At 51.5% G+C, this 23,728-nt stretch overlaps 1 protein-coding gene across 1 annotated transcript; it reads left to right on the forward strand.

Annotated features, from left to right (window-relative positions):
• The first annotated feature begins 679 nt into the window (after positions 1-679).
• Positions 680-22,755, forward strand: LOC139259460 (inactive pancreatic lipase-related protein 1-like). Its single transcript, XM_070874932.1, has 12 exons — positions 680-775; positions 4,607-4,758; positions 6,783-6,908; positions 7,615-7,749; positions 13,001-13,109; positions 13,907-14,026; positions 14,824-14,943; positions 16,296-16,414; positions 19,371-19,500; positions 20,142-20,253; positions 20,609-20,776; positions 22,553-22,755. Exons 1-12 carry the CDS (start codon positions 727-729, stop codon positions 22,620-22,622), a joined length of 1,410 nt encoding a protein of 469 aa, XP_070731033.1. The 5' UTR covers positions 680-726; the 3' UTR covers positions 22,623-22,755.
• The last annotated feature ends 973 nt before the right edge of the window (positions 22,756-23,728 follow it).

A 23,728-nucleotide genomic window follows, 5' to 3' on the forward strand; every position in this document is an offset into this window, starting at 1 on the left:
AGTCAGCATGGTTTTATGAAAGGGAAATCACGTTTGACAAATTTGCTGGAGTTCTTTGTGGATGTAACGAGCAGAGTGGATAAAGGGGAACCAGTGGATGTGGTGTATTTGGATTTCCAGAAGGCATTCAATAAGGTGCCACGTAAAAGGTTACTACACAAGATAAGAGCTCATGGGGTTGGGGGTAATATATTAGCATGGATAGTGGATTGGCTAACTAACAGAAAACAGAGAGTCTGGATAAATGGGTGATTTTCCAGTTGGCAAACGGTAACTAATGGGGTGCTGCAGGGATCGGTGCTGGGTCCTCAACTATTTACAATTTATATTAATGACTTGGATGAAGGGACCGAGTGTAATGTAGCCAAGTTTGCTGATGATACATAGATGGGTGGGAAAACAAATTATGAGGAGGACACAAAAAATCTGCAAAGGGATATAGACAGGCTAAGTGAGTGGGCAAAAAGTTGGCAGATGGACTATAATGTGGGAAAATGTGAGGTTATCCACTTTGGTAGGAAAAATAAAAAAGCTAATTATTTGCAATTGCAAAGTGCTGCAGTGCAGAGGGACCTGGAGGTCCTTGTGCATGAAACACAAAAAGTTAGTATGCAGGTACAGCCCGAAAATGTTGATAAAAGAAAGCTGATGTTCGGTTTCCCAGCGGGGCAGTGTCGGTCTCTGAGGTTCCAGCTCCCAGCCCGCTGGGCTCTATTTCTCTTTCAGATGCTGAGGCTGTGGATTCCGGTCGCCTTCCTCCTCACCTGGGCCAATGGTAAGGAGCCAGCACACCTTTCAGCAAGGATTGGTTGCTTTGTGTGGAGATGGTCGAGGTGAAAGTTATCAGCTCCTTCCACGGCAGGCACGGGTGGTTCCGGCACTGGATCAAATCCCACCGGGGCAAGATGGAACATTCAGTTCAATAAATCTGCTCATGTAGGCGGCACCAGCAAAGTGACCGTGAAAAGTACTCGATTATTGTAAAAACCCAATAACTTCCTGATATCCTGCTGGTTTACTGAACTCCCTCTACACTGTCCCATCAAATACTCCCAGGGCAGGTACAGCACGGGGTTAGATACAGAATAAAGCTCCCTCTACACTGTCCCATCAAATACTCCCAGGGCAGGTACAGCACGGGGTTAGATACAGAATAAAGTTCCCTCTACACTGTCCCATCAAATACTCCCAGGGCAGGTGTAGCACGGGTTAGATAGAGAGTAAAGCTCCCTCTACACTGTCCCATCAAACACTCCCAGGGCAGGTACAGCAAGGGGTTAGATACAGAGTAAAGCTCCCTCTACACTGTCCCATCAAACACTTCCAAGGCAAGTATAGCATGGGTTAACATGGGGGTAACACAGGCTGATATATTATTACAGATATTGTGATACAGGAAAAGCATCCAAGTTGTACCACCGTGACTAAAAATGATACTATATCATGTGACTCATTCTAGTAATATTGGGCCCAAGTTTCCACATGATTTGCGCCTGATTTTTAGGAGCAACTGGTGGAGAACGGACTATCTTAGAAATTGCAATTCTCCACATTTTCTTTTCTGCAGTTCTAGTCAGTTAGAACAGTTTCACTTTGGAACAGAATTTTTTCTTCAAAAGGGGGCGTGTCCGGCCACTGACACTTGATTTCAAATTTTCCACAGTGAAAACGTACTCCAAACTAACTTAGAATGGAGCAAGTGAAGATTTTTGTAGAACTGAAAACAATAAAAAATCAGGCGCATGTTAGAAATTAGGCGTCCAGAACAAGGTGGGGGGGGGAAGGGAAGTCATTAAATTCTATAATAAATCCTTATTTATACTTCTACAAATATTATACAAATAAATCCAACCTGAATAAACATTTATAAGCAAAGAAAAGATTAAATAAACCATCTTCCTACCTGTGTGAAAGTGCTTCAGCCAGGGAGAATGCTGCAGGAAGCCTCACAAGTTGAGGCAGCCGTTCGTTCCCGCGGGGGGGGGGGGAGGAGGAAGCCGTTCGTTCCCGCGGGGGGGGGGGGGGGGGGAGGAGGAAGCCGTTCATTCCCGTGTGGGGGGGGGGGGAGGAGGCAGCCGTTTGTTCCCGCGGGGGGGGGGGGGAGGAGGAAGCCGTTCGTTCCCGCGGGGGGGGGGGGGAGGAGGAAGCCGTTCGTTCCCGCGGGGGGGGGGGGGGAGGAGGCAGCCGTTTGTTCCCGCGGGGGGGGGGGGGGGGAGGAGGAAGCCGTTCGTTCCCGTGTGGGGGGGGGGGAGGAGGAAGCCGTTCGTTCCCGCGGGGGGGGGGGGGGGAGGAGGCAGCCGTTTGTTCCCGCGGGGGGGGGGGGGAGGAGGAAGCCGTTCGTTCCCGCGGGGGGGGGGGGGAGGAGGAAGCCGTTCGTTCCCGCGGGGGGGGGGGGGGGAGGAGGCAGCCGTTTGTTCCCGCGGGGGGGGGGGAGGAGGAAGCCGTTCGTTCCCGTGTGGGGGGGGGGAGGAGGCAGCCGTTTGTTCCCGCGGGGGGGGGGGGGGAGGAGGAAGCCGTTCGTTCCTGCGGGGGGGGGGGGAGGAGGAAGCCGTTCGTTCCCGCGGGGGGGGGGGAGGAGGAAGCCGTTCGTTCCCGCGGGGGGGGGGGAGGAGGCAGCCGTTTGTTCCCGCGGGGGGGGGGGAGGAGGAAGCCGTTCGTTCCCGCGGGGGGGGGGGGGAGGAGGAAGCCGTTCGTTCCTGCGGGGGGGGGGGGGGAGGAGGAAGCCGTTCGTTCCCGCGGGGGGGGGGGAGGAGGAAGCCGTTTGTTCCCGCGGGGGGGGGGGGGGGGGAGGAGGAAGCCGTTCGTTCCCGCGGGGGGGGGGGGGGGAGGAAGCCGTTCGTTCCCGTGTGGGGGGGGGGAGGAGGCAGCCGTTTGTTCCCGCGGGGGGGGGGGGGGAGGAGGCAGCCGTTTGTTCCCGCGGGGGGGGGGGAGGAGGAAGCCGTTCGTTCCCGTGTGGGGGGGGGGAGGAGGCAGCCGTTTGTTCCCGCGGGGGGGGGGGGGGGAGGAGGAAGCCGTTCGTTCCCGCGGGGGGGGGGGAGGAGGAAGCCGTTCGTTCCCGCGGGGGGGGGGGAGGAGGCAGCCGTTTGTTCCCGCGGGGGGGGGGGGGGGAGGAAGCCGTTCGTTCCCGCGGGGGGGGGGGGAGGAGGCAGCCGTTTGTTCCCGCGGGGGGGGGGGAGGAGGAAGCCGTTCGTTCCCGGGGGGGGGGGAGGAGGAAGCCGTTCCCGCGGGGGGGGGGGGGGGGAGGGAGTGCGGGCCCGACCGACCGACCGAACGCAGCGGGGGGGAGGAAGCCGTTCCAGACGGTGGGCGGGGGGGGGGAAGGAGACAGTGAGAAGGCTGCAGGAAGCCTCACAAGTTCAGCAGCCATTCCCCGACAGCAGGGGGGAGGGGAGGCCGTCAGGAAACGACTGCCTCAACTTTCTGAGGCTTCCTGCAGCCTTCTCACTGCTGCAAGAAGCCTCAGTGCTGATGGCAATGTGCTTTTATTAAAAAATGTTCAAAAATTAAACAGTTACAAAGAACTATAAAAATGGCCGAGTGCCAATGTTTCCTTCACACTGCGCGTGCGCGAACGCTCCAATGCACACGCGCAGGGTTGCCGGCAGGAAAAAAACTAATTTAAATGGTACCCGCCCCCTCCCACTTACAAAATCGGCACGAGTGGTAGGCTCCGCCCCCCTGGGCACCGCGCCAAGCAGACATGGAGCTGCAGGGCGTTCCAGAATCGCGCGTTTTTTTTCCGCCGCCGTTTTCGGCGCGAAAAACGGGCGCCCAGCTCAGAGGGGCACCCATTTTTTATTGTGTGGAAACTTGGGGCCATTGTGCCATGCGACATAGAATGTAGGTATACTGCAGCCTGTGACAGACTGTAGGTATACTGCAGCCTGAGACATGGACTGTAGGTATACTGCAGCCTGCGACACAGACTGTAGGTATACTGCAGCCTGCGACACGGATTGTAGGTATACTGCAGCCTGCGACACAGACTGTAGGTATACTGCAGCCTGCGACACAGACTGTAGGTATACTGCAGCCTGCGACACAGACTGTAGGTATACTGCAGCCTGCGACACAGACTGTAGGTATACTGCAGCCTGCGACACGGACTGTAGGTATACTGCAGCCTGCGACACAGACTGTAGGTATACTGCAGCCTGTGACATGGACTGTAGGTATACTGCAGCCTGCGACAGACTGTAGGTATACTGCAGCCTGTGACATGGACTGTAGGTATACTGCAGCCTGCGACACAGACTGTAGGTATACTGCAGCCTGCGACACAGACTGTAGGTATACTGCAGCCTGCGACACAGACTGTAGGTATACTGCAGCCTGTGACACGGACTGTAGGTATACTGCAGCCTGCGAAACAGACTGTAGGTATACTGCAGCATGTGACATGGATTGTAGGTATACTGCAGTCTGCGACACAGACTGTAGGTATACTGCAGCCTGTGCTCTGCTGCCCTCGGTTTGTGCCGTGTGACCCGGACTGCAGTCGGTTTATTGGACGGATTGCTCAGGGGTCTGTTCACGTTGATTATTGTTGGGTTCCTCACTGACTCTGCTTTCTTTCCTCTCCTGTCGACATCACAATTCCGTGAAGCGGAGGTTTGCTATGATAGACTCGGCTGTTTCCCAGAGGGATATCCGTGGACGGGGATAAAGGAAAGGCCCATCACCAGAGTCCCCTGGAGCCCCGAGAAGATCAAGACCCGTTTCCTGCTGTACACCAGGCAGAACCCCGACTATTTCCAGGTAGCGACACTTCATCCAGGCTGGCTTTGCAAGCGCAGTCCTCGATGGCAGAGAAACAGTGAGCAGGAACTAGAGTATGGAGAGCACATTACATAATGTGATATAATATGAAACACTATGCTTCCATGCAGCACTGAGGGAGCGCGCACTGTCGGAGGGGCAGTACTGAGGGAGTGCTGCACTGTCGGAGGGGCAGTACTGAGGGAGTGCTGCACTGTCGGAGGGGCAGTACTGAGGGAGTGCTGCACTGTCGGAGGGACAGTACTGAGGGAGTGCTGCACTGTCGGAGGGGCAGTACTGAGGGAGCGCTGCACTGTCGGAGGGGCAGTACTGAGGGAGTGCTGCACTGTCGGAGGGGCAGTACTGAGGGACCGCTGCACTGTCGGAGGGGCAGTACTGAGGGAGCGCTGCACTGTCGGAGGGGCAGTACTGAGGGAGTGCTGCACTGTCGGAGGGGCAGTACTGAGGGAGCGCTGCACTGTCGGAGGGGCAGTACTGAGGGAGTGCTGCACTGTCGGAGGGGCAGTACTGAGGGACCGCTGCACTGTCGGATGCGGTCTTTCAGATAAGATGTTAAACCGATGCCCTGTTTGCCCGCTCAGGTGGAAGTAAAGGATCTCATAGACACAATTGGAAGAGCAGGGGAATCCTCCCTGGTGCCCTGGGCCAATATGTATTCCACAACCAACATCACTAAAACACATTGGGCCCAAGTTTCCACATGATTTGCGCCTGATTTTTAGGAGCAACTGGTGGAGAACGGACTATCTTAGAAATCGCAATTCTCCACATTTTTTTTTCTGCAGTTCTAGTCAGGTAGAACAGTTCCACTTTGGAACAGAATTTTTTCTTCAAAAGGGGGCGTGTCCGGCCACTGACGCCTGATTTGAAATTTTCCACAGTGAAAACGTACTCCAAACTAACTTAGAATGGAGCAAGTGAAGATTTTTGTAGAACTGAAAAAACCTGTTCTACACATTAAAAAATCAGGCGCAGGTTACAAATTAGGCGTCCAGAACGAGGTGGGGGGGGGAAGAGAAGTCATTAAATTCTATAATAAATCCTTATTTATACTTCTACAAATATTATACAAATAAATCCAACCTGAATAAACATTTATAAGCAAAGAAAAGATTAAATAAACCATCTTCCTACCTGTGTGAAAGTGCTTCAGCCAGGGAGAATGCTGCAGGCGTTCGTTCCCGCGGGCGGGGGGGAGGAGAAAGCCGTTCGTCCCCGTGGGGGGGGGGAGGAGGCAGCCGTTTGTTCCCGACGGCGGGCGGGGAGGGGGAGGGAAATGGCTGCCTCAACGTTCTGAGTGCTGATGGCAATGTGCTTTTATTAAAAAATGTTCAAAAATTAAACAGCTACAAAGAACTACAAAAATGGCCGAGTGCCAATGTTTCCTTCACACTGAGCGTGCGTGAACGCTCCAACGCGCAGGCGCAGCATTGCTGGCAGGAAAAAACTAATTTAAATGGTACCCGCCCCCTCCCACTTACAAAATCGGTGCGAGTGTAGGCTCCGCCCCCCTGGGCGCCGCGCCAAACAGACAAGGAGCTGCAGGGCGCTCCAGAATCGCGCGTTTTTTTCCGGCGCCGTTTTAGGCGCGAAAAACGGGCGCCCAGCTCGGAGGGGTGCACGTTTTTTATCGTGTGGAAACTTGGGTCCATTATCTGGGTCATTATCACAGTACTGTTGGTGGGAGCTTGCTGTGCGCAGATTAGCTGCCTCATTTCCTGCGTTACAACAGAGATTACACAGCAAAAAGTACATTATTTGCTGTAAAGTGACATTACAGCGCTCCCTCAGTACTGCACTGGAATGTCAGTCTGGATTTTATGCGCAAGCTTCTGGAGTGGGTCTTGAACCTGTGACACAGGGGGGAGAGTGCTACCAGGCTATGATCATGTGAACAATGATATGTTAGTCACTGTGGATTATGCACATTAACGCAATTTATGAAGGGGAAGAGTTTGCAATCTGAATCCTTCACATGCGTTTGACTTTTGTTATTTACTCAGGAAATTAGCGGAACCAGTCCTGAGACAGTTGCCATCTCATACTTCAACGTCGATGAGAGGACTGTCTTTGTGATCCATGGATATTTGGAAAATGGGGATTTAAGCTGGGTTATGGATCTATGCAAGGTATGGGCTGAAAATCTGTGCAAGGTGTGAATGTGTATCTGTGCACGGTGTGAGTGTGTATCTGTGCAAGGTGTGGGGTTTAGGGGGATTTAAGGGGAGGGCTTTACACCGAGCTGAAGGGAGGAGGCACTCGCTACCACGGAGCAGTGACCCATTGCCGGGGAGGCTGGATGTGTCCATGGGGGAGGAGGGAACAGAGGAAGACGAGGGCAAGGGGGAGTAGGGGTTGCCAACCCTCCAGGATTGCCCTGGAGAATCCAGGAATTGAACATTCATCCCCTGGACACCGCCGCCAGCAAAACTGCGAGAAAAATCACAGGGGCGTTAAAATAAATGACATGTTTTTTTTCATTTTCTTTGAACACTTTCGCTTAATTGTGCAGAAATATTAGAAAGGGAATAATAAAGCAGTTTGACTGGGCCGTGGGAATCATGTGATCAACAACCAGAGTTGGCGATTGGAGATGGTAGGGGGTAATTGGAGGGGGTAATTGGGGTGGGAGGGGGTTATTGGCAGTAGGAGGGGGTAATTGGCGGTGGGAGAAGGCCCGAATGGGCCATCAACACTGGGATGAACCAATGGGCTGAATGGCCTATTTCTGTTCCGTATATCCCATGGTCCCCACGGTGGGGGCTGGTAAATGGGAAGGTCGCCAAGCTAACGTGTGCCATGGATGAACCCGGACTCTGTTTTCTCCCCATTGAGACGATTCTGCGAGTGGATGGCGTGAACTGTATCTGCGTGGACTGGAGAGGGGGGTCGCAATGTCCGTTCAGCCAGGCTGCTCAGAATATCCGTGTGGTGGGAGCAGAAATTGTATATTTCCTCGACGCTCTGGAGGTAAGTGATGGTCACCACCAACCACCCGATAGAACAGGCGATAGTCACCCTATAGATCAGGAGTAACCATCCTCCAGCACATGGGATAGTCACCCTATAGAACATGGGATAGTCACCCTATAGAATGGGGACAGTCACCCTAGAGATCACGGGATAGTCACCACATAGAACAGGGGGTAGTCACCTTATAGAACATGGATAGTTACCCTCTAGAACAGGGGATAGGCGCCCTATGGAACACAGGATAGTATCCTATAGAACAGGGGTGAGTCATCCTATAGAACATGGGACAGTCACCCGAAAGAATATGGATAGTCACCATATAAAACACATAAGAACATAAGAATTAAGAACAGGAGTAGGCCATCTAGCCCCTCGAGCCTGCTCCGCCATTCAACAAGATCATGGCTGATCTGGCCGTGGACTCAGCTCCACTTACCCGCCCGCTCCCCATAACCCTTAATTCTCTTATTGGTTAAAAATCTATCTATCTGTAATTTGAATACATTGAATGAGCTAGCCTCAACTGCTTCCTTGGGCAGAGAATTCCACAGATTCACAACCCTCTGGGAGAAGAAATTCCTTCTCAACTCGGTTTTAAATTGGCTCCCCCGTAATTTGAGGCTGTGCCCCCTAGTTCTAGTCTCCCCGACCAGTGGAAACAATCTCTCTGCCTCTATCTTGTCTATCCCTTTCATTATTTAAAATGTTTCTATAAGATCACCCCTCATCCTTCTGAACTCCAACGAGTAAAGACCCAGTCTACTCGATCTATCATCATAAGGTAACCCCCTCATCTCCGGAATCAGCCTCGTGAATCGTCTCTGTACCCCCTCCAAAGCTAGTATATCCTTCCTTAAGTAAGGTGGCCAAAACTGCACGCAGTACTCCAGGTGCGGCCTCATCAATACCCTATACAGTTGCAGCAGGACCTCCCTGCTTTTGTACTCCATCCCTCTCGCAATGAAGGCCAACATTCCATTCGCCCTGATTACCTGCTGCACCTGTAAACTAACTTTTTGGGTGTCTATTCAAAAAGAGTTTCATGCACAAGGACCCCCAGGTCCCTCTGCACCGCAGCATGTTGTAATTTCTCCCCATTCAAATAATATTCCCTTTTACTGTTTTTTTTTTCCCAAGGTGGATGACCTCACACTTTCCGACATTGTATTCCATCTGCCAAACCTTATCCCATTCGCTTAACCTATCTAAATCTCTTTGCAGCCTCTCTGTGTCCTCTACACAACCTGCTTTCCCATTAATCTTTGTGTCATCTGCAAATTTTGTTACACTACACTCTGTCCCCTCTTCCAGGTCTTCTATGTATATTTTAAACAGTTGTGGTCCCAGCACCAATCCCTGTGGCACACCACTAACCACCGATTTCCAACCTGAAAAGGACCCATTTATCCCGACTCTCTGCTTTCTGTTAGCCTGCCAATTCTCTATCCATGCAAATACATTTCCACTGACTCCGCGTACCTTTATCTTCTGCAGTAACCTTTTGTGTGGTACCTTATCGAATGCCTTTTGAAAATCTAAATACACCACATCCATCGGTACACCTATATCCACCATGCTCGTTATATCCTCAAAGAATTCCAGTAAATTAGTTAAACATGATTTCCCCTTTATGAATCCATGCTGCGTCTGCTTGATTGCACTATTCCTATCTCGATGTCCCGCTATTTTTCCTTAATTATAGTTTCAAACATTTTCCCCACTAACGATGTTAAACTAACCGGCCTATAGTTACCTGCCTTTTGTCTGCCCCCTTTTTTAAACAGAGGCGTTACATTAGCTGCTTTCCAATCCGCTGGTACCTCCCCAGAGTCCAGAGAATTTTGGTAGATTATAACGAATGCATCTGCTATAACTTCCGCCATCTCTTTTAATACCCTGGGATGCATTTCATCAGGACCAGGGAACTTGTCTACCTTGAGTCCCATTAGCCTGTCCAGCACTATCCCCCTAGTGATAGTGATTGTCTCAAGGTCCTCCCTTCCTGTGACCAGCAATTTCTGGCATGGTTTCTGTGTCCACTGTGAAGATCGAAGCAAAATAATTGTTTAAGGTCTCAGCCATTTCCACATTTCCCATTATTAAATCCCCCTTCTCATCTTCTAAGGGACCAACATTTACTTTAGTCACTCTTTTCCATTTTATATATCTGTAAAAGCTTTTACTATCCGTTTTTATGTTTTGCACAAGTTTACCTTCGTAATCTATCTTTCCTTTCTTTATTGCTTTCTTCGTCATTCTTTGCTGTCGTTTAAAATTTTCCCAATCTTCTATTTTCCCACTCACCTTGGCCACCTTATACGCATTGGTTTTTAATTTGATACTCTCCTTTATTTCCTTGGTTATCCACGGCTGGTTATCCCTTCTCTTACCGCTCTTCTTTTTCACTGCAATATATTTTTGTTGAGACACTATGAAAGAGCTCCTTAAAAGTCCTCCACTGTTCCTCAATTGTGCCACCATTTAGTCTGTGTTTCCAGTTTACTTTAGCCAACTCTGCCCTCATCCCACTGTAGTCCCCTTTGTTTAAGCATAGTATGCTCGTTTGAGACACTACTTCCTCACCCTCAATCTGTATTACAAATTCAACCATACTGTGATCACTATTCCGAGAGGATCTTTTACTAGGAGATCGTTTATTATTTCTGTCTCATTACACAGGACCAGATCTAAGATAGCTTGCTCCCTTGTAGGTTCTGTAACATACTGTTCTAAGAAATAATCCCGTATGCATACTATGAATTCCTCCTCCAGGCTACCCCGTGCGATTTGATTTGACCAATCGATATGCAGGTTAAAATCCCCCATGATTACTGCCGTTCCTTTTTCACATGCCTCCATTATTCCCTTGATTATTGCCCGCCCCATCGTGAAGTTATTATCTAGGGGCCTATAAACTACGACCACCAGTGATTTTTTTTCCCCTTACTATCTCTAATCTCCACCCACAATGATTCAACATTTTGTTCATTAAAGCCAATATCGTCTCTCACAACTGCCCTGATATCATCCTTTATTAACAGAGCTACCCCACCTCCTTTCCCTTCTTGTCTATCTTTCCGAATCGTCAGATACCTCTGTATGTTTAATTCCCAGTCTTGGCCACCCTGCAACCACGTTTATGTAATGGCCACCAAATCATACCCATTTGTAATGATTTGTGCCGTTAACTCATTTACTTTGTTTCGAATGCTGCGTGCATTTAGGTAGAGTGTTTTAATACTAGTTTTTAAACCATGATTTTTAGTTTTGACCCCTCCTGCCGCCCCTTTACATTCAGTGGCCTTTTTTGTTTTTTGCCTTGGGTTTCTCTGCCCTGCACTTTTACTCTTCTCCTTTCTGTCTTTTGCTTTTGTCTCCTTTTTGTTTCCCTCTGTCTCCCTGCATTGGTTCCCATCCCCCTGCCATATTAGTTTAACTCCTCCCCAACAGCACTCGCAAACACTCCCCATAGGACATTGGTTCCGGTCCTGCCTAGGTGCAGACCGTCCGGTTTGTACTGGTCCCACCTCCCCCAGAACCGGTTCCAGTGCCCCAGGAATTTGAATCCCTCCCTGTTGCACCACTGCTCAAGCCACGTATTCATCTGAGCTATCCTGTGATTCCTACTCTGACTAGCACATGGCACTGGTAGCAATCCTGAGATTACTACTTTTGAGGTCCTACGTTTTAATTTAGCTCCTGGCTCCTTAAATTCGTCTCGTAGGACCTCATCCCTTTTTTTACCTATATCGTTGGTACCAATGTGCACGACGACAACTGGCTGTTCACCCTCCCTTTTCAGAATGTCCTGCACCCGCTCAGCGACATCCTTAACCCTTGCACCAGGGAGGCAACATACCATCCTGGAGTCTCGGTTGCGGCCGCAGAAATGCCTATCTATTCCCCTTACAATCGAATCCCCTATCACTAGCGCTCTCCCACTCTTTTTCCTGCCCTCCTGTGCAGCAGAGCCAGCCACGGTGCCATGAACTTGGCTGCTGCTGCCCTCCCCTGATGAGTCATCCCCCTCAACAGAACTCAAAGCAGTGTATCTGTTTTGCAGGGGGATGACCGCAGGAGACCCCTGCACTACCTTCCTTGCACTGCTCTTCCTGCTGATCTTCCATTCCCTAGCTGGCTGTGGACCCTTCACCTGCGGTAAGACCAACTCACTAAACGTGCTATTCACGTCATTCTCAGCATTGTGGATTCTCCAGAGTGAATCCACCCTCAGCTCCAATTCCACAACGCGGCCTGTCAGGAGCTGGAGGTGGATACACTTCCCGCGCACGTAGTCGTCAGGGACACCGGAAGTGTCCCTGAGTTCCCACATGGTACAGGAGGAGCATAACATGTGACCGAGCTCTCCTGCCATGACTTAACCCTTAGATACACTTAAATTGGCAACAACAATGCTAAAGTTTACTCACTGATATAGAAGAGAAAAAAGAAAAACTACTCACCAATCACCAGCCAATCACTTACCCCCTTGGCTGTGACGTCACCTTTCTGTTTCTTTCTATTTCTTTTTTGTCTTCTCCCTGTAGCTGCACCGGCCACGCCTCTCCACGCACCTCCTCGACGTTGCTCCCGACTCAGCGACGCGCCTCCTCACGCTGCTCCCGACTGCCGCCGCGTTGGGCCTTTATAGGCCTCTCGCCGACCCCGGAACTCACGCCTCTCCATGCACTTCCTCGACGCTGCTCCCGACTCAGCGACGCACCTCCTCACGCTCCTCCGACGCACCTCCTCACGCTGATCACCCTATAGAACATGGGGCAGTCACCCTGCAGAGCATGGGATAGTCACCCTATAGAACAGTGGTGATAATCCTAAACAGAAAAAGTCATCACCCTGATGATCAGGGGTAATAACTTTACCAAACAGGCAATTATCTCATTCAATGTCACAATCTTCACCGAACAGGTCAAAAGCACCTTGTTTTTGATTAGAGCACCTCCGGTCACGTACCTTGGAACTGGATTGTAATTGATTGGATGAGGATGTGAGGGCCATTGGCCAAATACAATGAGCCATGTTGGCCCAGCAGATTCAGGGGAGCTTCCCCTCCCTCTATCCGGGCGGGATTCGAATCCTGCTCCAGGAATCTTGTAAACTCTTGCTAGATTGCATTGGGAGGGGGAAGCACAGAGGGAGGGTGCACACTGAGATCTGGATAGCCCTTTGAACCACTGAATCCACTTCCAGTCTCTGTCGATTTACCTTGCTGCCTCTCTTTCTGTCTCAGAGTAACTACAATTACACCGTGTCCGCTGTACACCTGCTGGGGCACAGTCTGGGTGCTCACACAGCCGGGGAAGCTGGCAGGCGGAGGCCCGGGATAGCTCGCATCACTGGTAATTCACTCCATCCTCACACCCTGCACTGGGAAACCTGCTGTTTGATTGGGCCCAAGGTCAGGGCCTTGACCCAATTAGATTCTATTCAATGGGAATGGGTTCAATCATTGGGAATCTATTCAATTGAAGTTTAAAAAGATGTATTAATTCATGGGATGTGGGCATCGCTGGCAAGGCCGGCATTTATTGCTCCTCCCTAATCGCCCTCGAGAAGGTGTTGGTGAGCCGCCTTCTTGAACCGCTGCAGTCCGTGTGGTGAAGGTGCTCCCACAGTGCTGTTAGGGAGGGAGTTCCAGGATTTTGACCCAGCGATGGTGAAGGAACGGCCAATATATTTCTAAGTCAGGATGGTGTGTGACTTGGAGGGGAACCTGGGAGCGAATGGGATGGTTTGATTTATGGGATACTATTTACTGGGAGTGAATGGGATGTTTTGATCTATGAGATACCGTACAATGGGAGTGAATGGGATGGTTTGATCTATGGGATATCGTACAATGGGAGTGAATGGGATAGTTTGATCTATGCGATACTGTACAATGGGAGTGAATGGGGTGGTTTGATCTATGGGATACTGTACAATGGGAGTGAATGGGATGGTTTGATCTATGCGATACTGTATAATGGGAGTGAATGGGCTGGTTTGATCTATGGGATACTGTTCAATGGGAGTGAATGGGATGGGTCTCAGTTAGCAGCCTTGGATCAAACCCCTATTTTGTGATGTCTATAAATGTTCTAATGAAGATATCGAAGAGCAATTCACAGATACTGATCCCAGAATTATTCCATAGGCCTTGATCCTATTGAGCCATACTTTCAGAACACTCCGGCTGAAGTCAGGCTGGATGTCACTGACGCTTTGTTTGTTGATGTGATTCACACCGATGGTTCATCCCACTTCCCCAGTATCGGTGAGTGTCAGCACCGACATATTCAATGGGAGACCTCTGGGCACGGCCGACAGTACAGCAGACACAGCGCCACTGGGCGTGTAACAAGGACAGTACAGGGCATGTAACAGGGACGGTACAGGGCCACGGGGCGTGTAACAGGGACAGTACAGGGCCACGGGCGTGTAACAAGGGTGGTACGGGGCACTGGGTGTGTAACAGGGGCGGTACAGGGCCACGGCGCGTGTAACGAGCAGTACAAGGCCACAGGGCATGTTACAGACGGTATGGGGCCACAGGGTGTGTAACAGCGGTAGTATAGACTATTGGGCCAGGGAAAGAATCACTTATGGTGAATGATGAAGATGCAGGAAGGGGGAAGATGTAGGATCAGGATTTGGAGCTCAGGAGGAGCAGCAAAGGGAAGTCATGCTGAGAATAGAGACAAGTAAGATTGTGAAAGAGAGAAAGAAAGAGCTAGAGAGAGACAGACAGAGGGAAAGAAAGAGACAGACAGATTCAGAGCCGTGGGGTGGGGAGCGAGCCAGAGGGAGAGTGAGAGAGCGAGCCAGAGAGTGAGAGTGAGCCAGAGGGAGAGTGAGAGAGTGAGCCAGAGGGAGAGAGAGAGGGAGGGAGAGAAAGAGAGAGAGAGTGAGCCAAAGGAAGAGTGAGGCGGGGGGAGGGGTGGAGAGAGAGAGAGAGAGGTTGGAGGGCAGTGTTGACCCAGTGAGCAGTGGGATGTCCGTCCTTGTGCTGTGTGCAGTGTGAGGGACGGTGTCTCTCCGTGGCCCGGTCTGATTGCCCACCTCCTGTCGCAGGGTTGGGGATGATTCAGGCCTGTGGACACGTGGACTTCTACCCGAACGGCGGCGAGAATATGCCGGGCTGCAGCAAGAACATCCTGTCAACCATCCTGGACATCGATGGCCTCTGGGAAGGTGCGTAACCGGCGACATTCCCTCTAACATTGTTTTGTGGGTGCGTGGCTCCTTTAACGGGCTGAGCGGCCCACTCGCATTTCCGCACATGCGCGGACCCCCAGAGTGCCATGGGCCGCGGGACCCCTAGAGTGCAATGTGGGATCCCCAGAGCGCCACAGGCCGCAGGATCCCCAGAGCGCCACAGGCCGCAGGATCCCCAGAGCGCCACGCCGCCGCACAGGGCGACGGGAACGTTGGTACCAGGTGGTGTGATGTCACTGAGACACGTGCAGCTGGTGGGGTTCCGACAATGCCTGGTGCACAGGGCAACACCTCGAGGGGCGGATCCTTCAGCAGGTGTTGGACTTCCCCTCCCGCTCTCCGCTAACATCCCCTCCCCCCCCCCCCCCCAGCTCTCCGATAACACCACCACCCGCCACACACCAAGCTCTCCGCTAGCACCGCCCCATGGAAGTGTTTAAGCAGAAGCCACGATGAGGGACTAAGTGATGCAGTGAAGGTGCGAACCTGTGAATTTCCCCGATTAAAGAGAAGGGTTTCTCCCTCTCTGCCCCGTCAGTTCCCATCATCCTTTCCAAAGCCAATCCCGTTTTGCAGACGGTCCCAGTTTGGGGAGATCGGAGATCCGGCTTGTAATCCTGGGCTGGTGTCCCATGGGATCCTGGCAACCGGCGGGTGAATCACACCTCCTTCATCGTATGGATTGTGAGAGCCTGTGAAACCCTCCCCCCGTATTGGGTCACCTCCACGTACCCCTCCCAGTCACACACCATCCTGACTTGGAAATATATCGGCCGTTCCTTCATCGTCGCTGGCTCAAAATCCTGGCATTCCCTCCCTAACAGCACTGTGGGAGCACCTTCACCAAACGGACTGCAGCGGTTCAAGAAGGCGGCTCACCACAACTTTCTCGAGGGCAATTAGGGATGGGCAATAAATGCTGGCCTTGCCAGCAATGCCCACATCCCCAGAATGAATGGTATAACAATGGTCACAGGCACGAGCTGAATGTGTCGTCAGACGGTTAATCAGCCCACCAATTCTCCCACTGCTTCTCACTGCTCCCCAAACAACAGCATAAATCCCTCGGTCAGATCACAATCTCTCGCCAGAGCTCAGTTCCAGTATCCCAGACAAACTTTCTCCAAGGCTAGCGGGTCCTGCATAAAGGTTACTGCCCTTTTAAGCAGGGTAAAACACTGCAGCCCCGCTCCTGTCACAGGCAGTGACAGAGTTGGGCTTCTGTCTCTCAGTCTCTGTGCCAACCCGACTCCAGATCAGTCCAGTCCCCTGCTCAATCACAGTCACACCTGATTAGATACGGATCAAAGACGCTTCCTTTCCCACAGGTACAAAGAACTTTCTCTCCTGCAACCATTTCCGTGCGGTGAAGTATTTTTCGGAGAGTATTCGGTCCCCGGATGGTTTTGTGGCCTTTCCCTGTGGCAGCGACAAGGAGTTCCTGGCAGTAAGTACACGATGGGGATGCATCCCCTCACACCGTGACCTATCGCTCCAAGTTCAGGTACAGCAAATAATTAGGAAGGCAAATGGAATGTTGGCCTTTATTGCAAGGGGGATAGAGTATAAAAGCAGAGAAGCAGAGAAGTCCTGTTACAACTGTACGGGGTATTGGTGAGGCCACACCTAGAGTACTGCGTGCAGTTTTGGTCTCCGTATTTAAGGAGGTTCATACTTGCATTGGAGGCTGTTCAGAGATGGTTCACTAGGTTGATTCCGGGGATGAGGGGATTGACTTATGAAGAAAGATTGAGCAGGTTGGTCCTGTACTCATTGGAGTTTAGAAACATATAAGATTCTGAGGGGGCTTGACAAGGTAGATGCAGAGAGGATGTTTCCCCTCCTGGGGGAATCTAGAACTAGGGGGCATAGTTTCAGAATAAGGGGCCGCCCATTTAGAACTGAGATGAGGAGGAATTTCTTCTCTCGGAGAGTTGTAAATCTGTGGAATTCTCTTCCCCAGAGAGCAATGGAATATATTTAAGGTTGAGGTAGACAGATTTTTGAGCGATACGGGAGTGAAGGGTTATGGGGAGGGGGCAGGGAAGTGGAGCTGAGTCCATGATCAGATCAGCCATGATCTTATTGAATGGCGGAGCAGGCTCGAGTGACCAAATGGCTGACTCCTGCTCCTATTTCTTATGTTCATTCACTGATCAAACCAAATATCAGGGAACTGCAGACTGACCCTCACAACAACACACAAGACCAGCAAGGTGCATTCAAAATTATTTGTTGCATTGATTTTGGTTTGGGTTTTACCTTCAGCGCATCCAATAAAGATGGGGGTAAAAGGGCACCATGAGTCCCATCAAACTCTCCCAGGGCAGGTACAGCACGGGTTAGATATAGAGTAAAGCTCCCTCTACACTGTCCCATCAAACACTCCCAGGGCAGGTACAGCACAGGGTTAGATACAGAGTAAAGCTCCCTCTACACTGTCCCATCAAACACTCCCAGGGCAGGTACAGCACGGGGTTAGATACAGAGTAAAGTTCCCTCTACACTGTCCTATCAAACACTCCCAGGGTAGGTACAGCACAGGTTAGATACAGAGTAAAGTTCCCTCTACACTGTCCCATCAAACACTCCCAGGGCAGGTACAGCACAGGGTTAGATACAGAGTAAAGCTCCCTCTACACTGTCCTATCAAACACTCCCAGGGCAGGTACAGCACGGGTTAGATACAGAGTAAAGTTCCCTCTACACTGTCCTATCAAACACTCCCAGGGCAGGTACAGCATGGGTTAAATACAGAGTGAAGACAATATATATAACAAATACAGGCGCTGTTTGTGAATCATTTAGCATTAAACAAGTTTCAGACTGCAAGCCTACTCACTGCCACAATGTGGTGCCAGTGAGCTTTCTAATACTTCACAACTCTAGTCTCGTAGCGGAAAACAAGTGCAGGCAGCGGAAGGAGCGCGTGGCAAACCAGACTCCCCATCCACGCTTTCCTTCAACCACGTCTGACCCACCTGTGACAGAGACTGTAATTTCGTATTGGACTGTACAGTCACCTGAGAACTCACTTTTAGAGTGGAAGCAAGTCTTCCTCGATTTCGAGGGACTGCCTAAGATGATTTCACAATAGAAGACCTGCCATAACGTTTTAACAGGCTCTTCACAGTTTTAAATGTCTCTAATTCCTCTCACATCTACCCTAAATCTCTTCTCCCTCCCTTTCCCCTCCATCCTGTTTAGTAACAATGCGGTGGATCAGACTCGAGGGGCTGAATGGCCAACCTGTTTCTGTGCATAAATCAGGCAAATAACAAAACTGGTCCATGAAAACATTCCCAGTAAAACTCAGGGTGCAACCCTGCCCTCTTTGCCCCCCAGGATTGACCCTGCCCGCTGTGCGTAGAGCGTCCAGTTTGAGTTTGGCCTCATTGGCCGGACCGGGATGGGGGGTGGGGGGGTGAGTCCCACCCCAATCTGTAGACTAGGCCTGAGGACCAAATTGACGTGATCCTTGAGACCTCTGTCATTGGTTGCTGGGATCGTTCCCTGCACCACTTGCTGAAGGTCTGAGACCAGAGGAATATCCTCAGGAAGTTATCCACTTTGGCAGAAAAAATAGAAAAGCAAATTATAATTTAAATGGAGAAACATTGCAAAGTGCTGTAGAACAGAGGGATTTGGGGGTCCTTGTGCAAAAAGTTAGTATGCAGGTACAGCAAGTAATCAGGAAGGCAAATGGAATGTTGGCCTTTATTACAAGGGGGATAAAGTCCTGCTACAACTGTACAGGGTATTGGTGAGGTTACACCTAGAGTACTGCATACAGTTTTGGTCTCTCTATTTAAGGAAGGATATACTTGCATTGGAGGCTGTTCAAAGAAAGTTCACTAGGTTGATTCCGGAGATGAGGGGGTTGACTTATGAAGATAGGTTGAGTAGGTTGGGCCTAGACTCATTGGAGTTCAGAAGAATGAGAGGTGATCTTATCGAAACATATAAGATAATGAGGGGGCTCGACAAGGTGGATGCAGAGAGGATGTTTCCACTGATAAGGGAGACTAGAACTAGGTGGCATAGTCTCAGAATAAGGGGCCACCCATTTAGAACTGAGATGAGGAGGAATTTCTTCTCTCAGAGGGTTGTAAATCTGTGGAATTCTCTGCCCCAGAGAGCTGTGGAGGCTAGGTCATTGAATATATTTAAGGTGGAGATAGCTAGATGTTTGAGCGATAAAGGAATAAAGGGTTATGGGGAGAAGGCGGGGAAGTGGAGCTGAGCCCAAGATCAGATCAGCCGTGATCTTATTGAATGGCGGAGCAGGCTCGAGGGGCTAAATGGCCGACTCCTGCTCCTATTTCTTATGTTCTTATGAAACTATCGACAGGCGAGATGCTGGTGTGAAGGTGCTGACTAACAAAACATTGTGTTTGTTCCAGGGGGAATGTTTTGCGTGTCCAGCTGACGGGTGTCCAACCATGGGATACAACATCGGCACATATCGCGTCCCTGCCGGCCTTCTGCACCAGAGCTTCTACCTCAACACTGGAGACTCCAGCCCTTTCGCTCGTGAGTAGGGGGCGTTTATAGACTGGGCTATTCTCCGAGCCTTCACAGCCCACCCTGCCTGACCTCAGATTTAAATCTGACCCTGCTTCCTGTATCTCTGGGGATAGATGCACCAGTGTGCCCCGTGGGACTAGAGAGAAACGAGGGGGACGTGGCCAATGTGTGTGGGAACGGACCGTGTCCTTAGCTTCCTGCTGAAAGGCTCTCAAACAGATCCTAGTGCAGACCCTCAAACCTCCCCCTGTCGCACCCCCCCCCAGTTGCACACACCACCCCCTCCAGTCCCACACACCACCCCACCCCACCCCAGTCCCACACACCACCTCCCCCAGTCCCACACACCACCCACCCTACCCAGTCCCACACACCACCCACCCCCCCCAGTCCCACACACCACCCCCCCCTCCCCAGTCCCACACACCCCTCTCCCCCCCCCTCTTCAGTCCCACACACACACAACCCCTCCCCAGTCACAAACCCCCCCTCACCCCCAGTCCTGCTAACCTCACCCCCAGTCCTGCTAACCTCACCCCCAGTCCAGTGAACCTCAATTTTGAGAATCTCCCCCACCTCTGCCAGCAGTGTGAGCACACTCGGCTCCGTCACTGTGAGCGACTCATGACCTGCTTTCTGCCCTGCAGTGTGGCGGTATCGCGTGTCTGTGAAACTCTCTGGCGCTGGTTCTGTGTCCGGGATCCTGAACATCGCCTTGTATGGGACCAGAGGGAACACACAACAGCACAGGATCGCAAAGTAAGCATCAGTGTGTTCAACACTTTCTTCTATATTAAAATATTAAAATATTCTGCCTCTTAATTAAAGAAAATCAATCTCTTTATGAAATAATTCAGTGCTTTATTACAATACTCTTTTATTACAATATTCAACCTGTAATGAAAGGATTTCACCACTGGGGGTGAGGTGTGTGGGACTGGGGGAGAGGGACTGGGGGAGAGGGACTGGGTGTGTGGGTATGGGTGTGAGGGACTGAGAGTGAGGATCTTTCCAGCTTTTGATGGGATTCTGTTGCTGCTGCACAACACTATGCTAAAATAAAAGTCGGCAATTAAATAAAGGAATCTTTTGTGTTTCTTTGTGAATTTTCCAGAGCTAAACTCCACCCGGGCAGAACATACTCATCTCTAATCGACACAGAGCTGGACGTGGGGGAAATCACCAAAGTGAAGTTTCTGTGGGACAATAGTGTGATAAACCTATTCCATCCAGAGATAGGGGCTGAGACCATCACCCTGGAGCGAGGGCGGGACCACACCAGGTCAGTGAGTGGGGTAGGGGCCGCGACCATCACCCTGGAGCGAGGGTGGGACCACACCAGGTCAGTGAGTGGGGTAGGGGTTGAGACCATCACCCTGGAGCGAGGGTGGGACCACACCAGGTCAGTGAGTGGGGTAGGGGTTGAGACCATCACCCTGGAGCAAGGGTGGGACCACACCAGGCCAGTGAGTGGGGTAGGGGTCGAGACCATCACCCTGGAGCGAGGGTGGGACCACACCAGGTCAGTGAGTGGGGTAGGGGTCGAGACCATCACCCTGGAGTGAGGGTGGGACCACACCAGGCCAGTGAGTGGGGTAGGGGTCGAGACCATCACCCTGGAGTGAGGGTGGGATCACACCAGGTCAGTGAGTGGGGTAGGGGCCGCGACCATCACCCTGGAGCAAGGGTGGGACCACACCAGGCCAGTGAGTGGGGTAGGGGTCGAGACCATCACCCTGGAGCGAGGGTGGGACCACACCAGGCCAGTGAGTGGGGTAGGGGTCAAGACCATCACCCTGGAGTGAGGGCGGGACCACACCAGGTCAGTGAGTGGGGTAGGGGTCGAGACCATCACCCGTGGAGTGAGGGCGGGATCACACCAGGTCAGTGAGTGGGGTAGGGGTCGAGACCATCACCCGTGGAGTGAGGGCGGGACCACGCTAGGTCAGTGAGTGGGGTAGGGGCCGCGACCATCACCCTGGAGTGAGGGCGGGACCACGCTAGGTCAGTGAGTGGGGTAGGGGTCGAGACCATCACCCTGGAGTGAGGGTGGGACCATACCAGGTCAGTGAGTGGGGTAGGGGTCGAGACCATCACCCTGGAGCGAGGGCGGGACCATGCTAGGTCAGTGAGTGACGCACTTCTTATTTGGAGCCGCAGTTAGGGTGGTAGGGATAGGACTGAGGTGGGGACGGGTAACCAGGCCAGCAACTGACATGGAGGGAGTGCGGCTCAGCTCAGATTTGTAACCTCCAATTCAGAGGATTGTGGATTAGAAGCATCGATCCAGACTTCAGCACATAATCTAGGCTGACAGGACAGTAGGAGTGCAGCACTGTTGGAGGGGCAGTACTGAGGGAGCTCAACACTGTCGGAGGGGCAGTACTGAGGGAGCGACACATTGTCGGAGGGGCAGTACTGAGGGAGCTCAGCATTGTTGGAGGGGCAGTACTGAGGGAGCGCTACAGTGTTGGAGGGGCAGTACTGAGGAGCGCAGCACTGTCGGAGGGGCAGTACTGAGGGAGCACAGCACTGTCGGTGGTGATCTGCTTTGGCTGTTCTTGTCTATGTGTAAGATTAGAAAGGATATATTGGCCTTGGAAGCAGTGCAGCGCAGATTCACCAGAATGTTACCAGGGCTCCAAGAGTTATATCACGAGGGTAGATCACATAACTTAGTCTTGTATTCCCTAGTTAAAGGGTGATTTGATGGTGGTTTTTAGGATTTTGAAAATAATTGATAGGGTAGATGCAAGCTCTATTTTTTTACTTTTAAATCTGAGATCGTTATATTTTAGCTAGCCAAGGGTATAGAAGGATATGGAGTCAAGGTGGGTGAATGGAATTCGGATACAGATCTGCCATGATCCCATTGAATGGTGGAACAGGCTTGAGGGGCTGAGTAGCTCCTTCTGTTCCAATGTTCCTAATAGGGAGTCAGTAGGTTGGTGTTCAGGAATGCTGGGATCAGTTGGGCTGTGGAGTTTTTATTGTACAAACTGATCCTCTGAATCCCAACCGAGATGTTCACAGGAGTGCTCTACTTTTCTCCTTATAGCTTCCATTTTTGTGGGAACCAGACAGTTAAGGAGAAGACCCTACAAACCCTCATGCCCTGTGCCAAATAGGAAGCCGATCTGAGCCCCACCGATACACACCAACTCCATGCCAGATCTGTTGGTCAGACAACCAAAATCCAGACTCGAATTCCCAGAGTTTCAACCGGAATGCTTCAGCAAATAAATGTGGAAAATTTGGAATCTGAGGTGGCGGGTGGGGTGGGTGGAGTGAGGTGGGGAGGGGGTTGGGGTGGGTGGAGTGGGGTTTGGGTAGGGGGTTGGGGGTGGGGGGGGGGGGTTGGGGGTGATTGAGGTGTGGGGGTGGGGTTGGGGGGGTTTGGGGTGGTTGGAATGGCAGGGCAGTGGGGTGGGTGGAATGAGGTGGGGGGATTTGTGGGGTGTTGGGGTTGAGGTGAGGAATGGGTGGGGGGGTGAGGTGGGGGATGGGTGGTTGTTTGGGGGTGTGGGGTGAATAAAGAGGATCCCCGTGGAAATGGATTGACCTGAAAGGGGAAGATTTTGTTCCTGGGCACAGTGAATATCAGGAAATCGGGCTGATCTCAGCACTGGTGTGAAGGAAGCCATTCCAAGGTGACCCAGAGCTACCGGGCATAGATCTGGGGAGGAATCCTCCTCACGAAGGCAAACTCGATCTTCAGTCATATTGGCAGTGAACGCTAAGAATGGAACTGACCTTCTGTCCCAAATAAAGAATCACTTGTTCATTGGCTTGCTTCATCTTTCGATAGAAACACAAATGACAGCAAACATGGAAATTGCACTGAACGTGGGGGAAAGAGGAGATGGTCAGCTGCACTGAACTGGGATTGTGTACAGTGGGAGTGAATGGGAAGGGGTTGGGTTCATTGGGATTGTGTACAGTGGGAGTGAATGGGAAGCAGTTGGGTCCATTGGGATTGTGTACAGTGGGAGTGAATGGGAAGGGGTTTGGGTCCACTGGGATTGTGTACAGTGGGAGTGAATGGGAAGTGGTTTGGGTCCATTGAGATTGTGTACAGTGGGAGTGAATGGGAAGGCGTTTGGGTCCATTGGGATTGTATGCAATGGGAGTGAATGGGAAGGGTTTGGTCGGTTGGGATTTTATTGATGGTGTGAATGTGGAGTGGGTGGGAATTCTCTTCAATGGGCGTGAATGGTCTCACTTGCTGGCGGGG

The sequence above is a fragment of the Pristiophorus japonicus genome, chromosome 3 (genome assembly GCF_044704955.1).
Source record: "Pristiophorus japonicus isolate sPriJap1 chromosome 3, sPriJap1.hap1, whole genome shotgun sequence".
NCBI classification, from domain to species: domain Eukaryota; kingdom Metazoa; phylum Chordata; class Chondrichthyes; family Pristiophoridae; genus Pristiophorus; species Pristiophorus japonicus.

Bases quoted from the DNA above. Each gene is read 5' to 3' on its own strand.
- LOC139259460 (XM_070874932.1), top strand. From the start codon at position 727: ATGCTGAGGCTGTGGATTCCGGTCGCCTTCCTCCTCACCTGGGCCAAT. The intron at 14,944-16,295 runs GTGCGTAACCGG...CCTTTCCCACAG, and splicing joins CATCGATGGCCTCTGGGAAG to GTACAAAGAACTTTCTCTCC. The intron at 20,254-20,608 runs GTAAGCATCAGT...TGAATTTTCCAG, and splicing joins CAACAGCACAGGATCGCAAA to AGCTAAACTCCACCCGGGCA.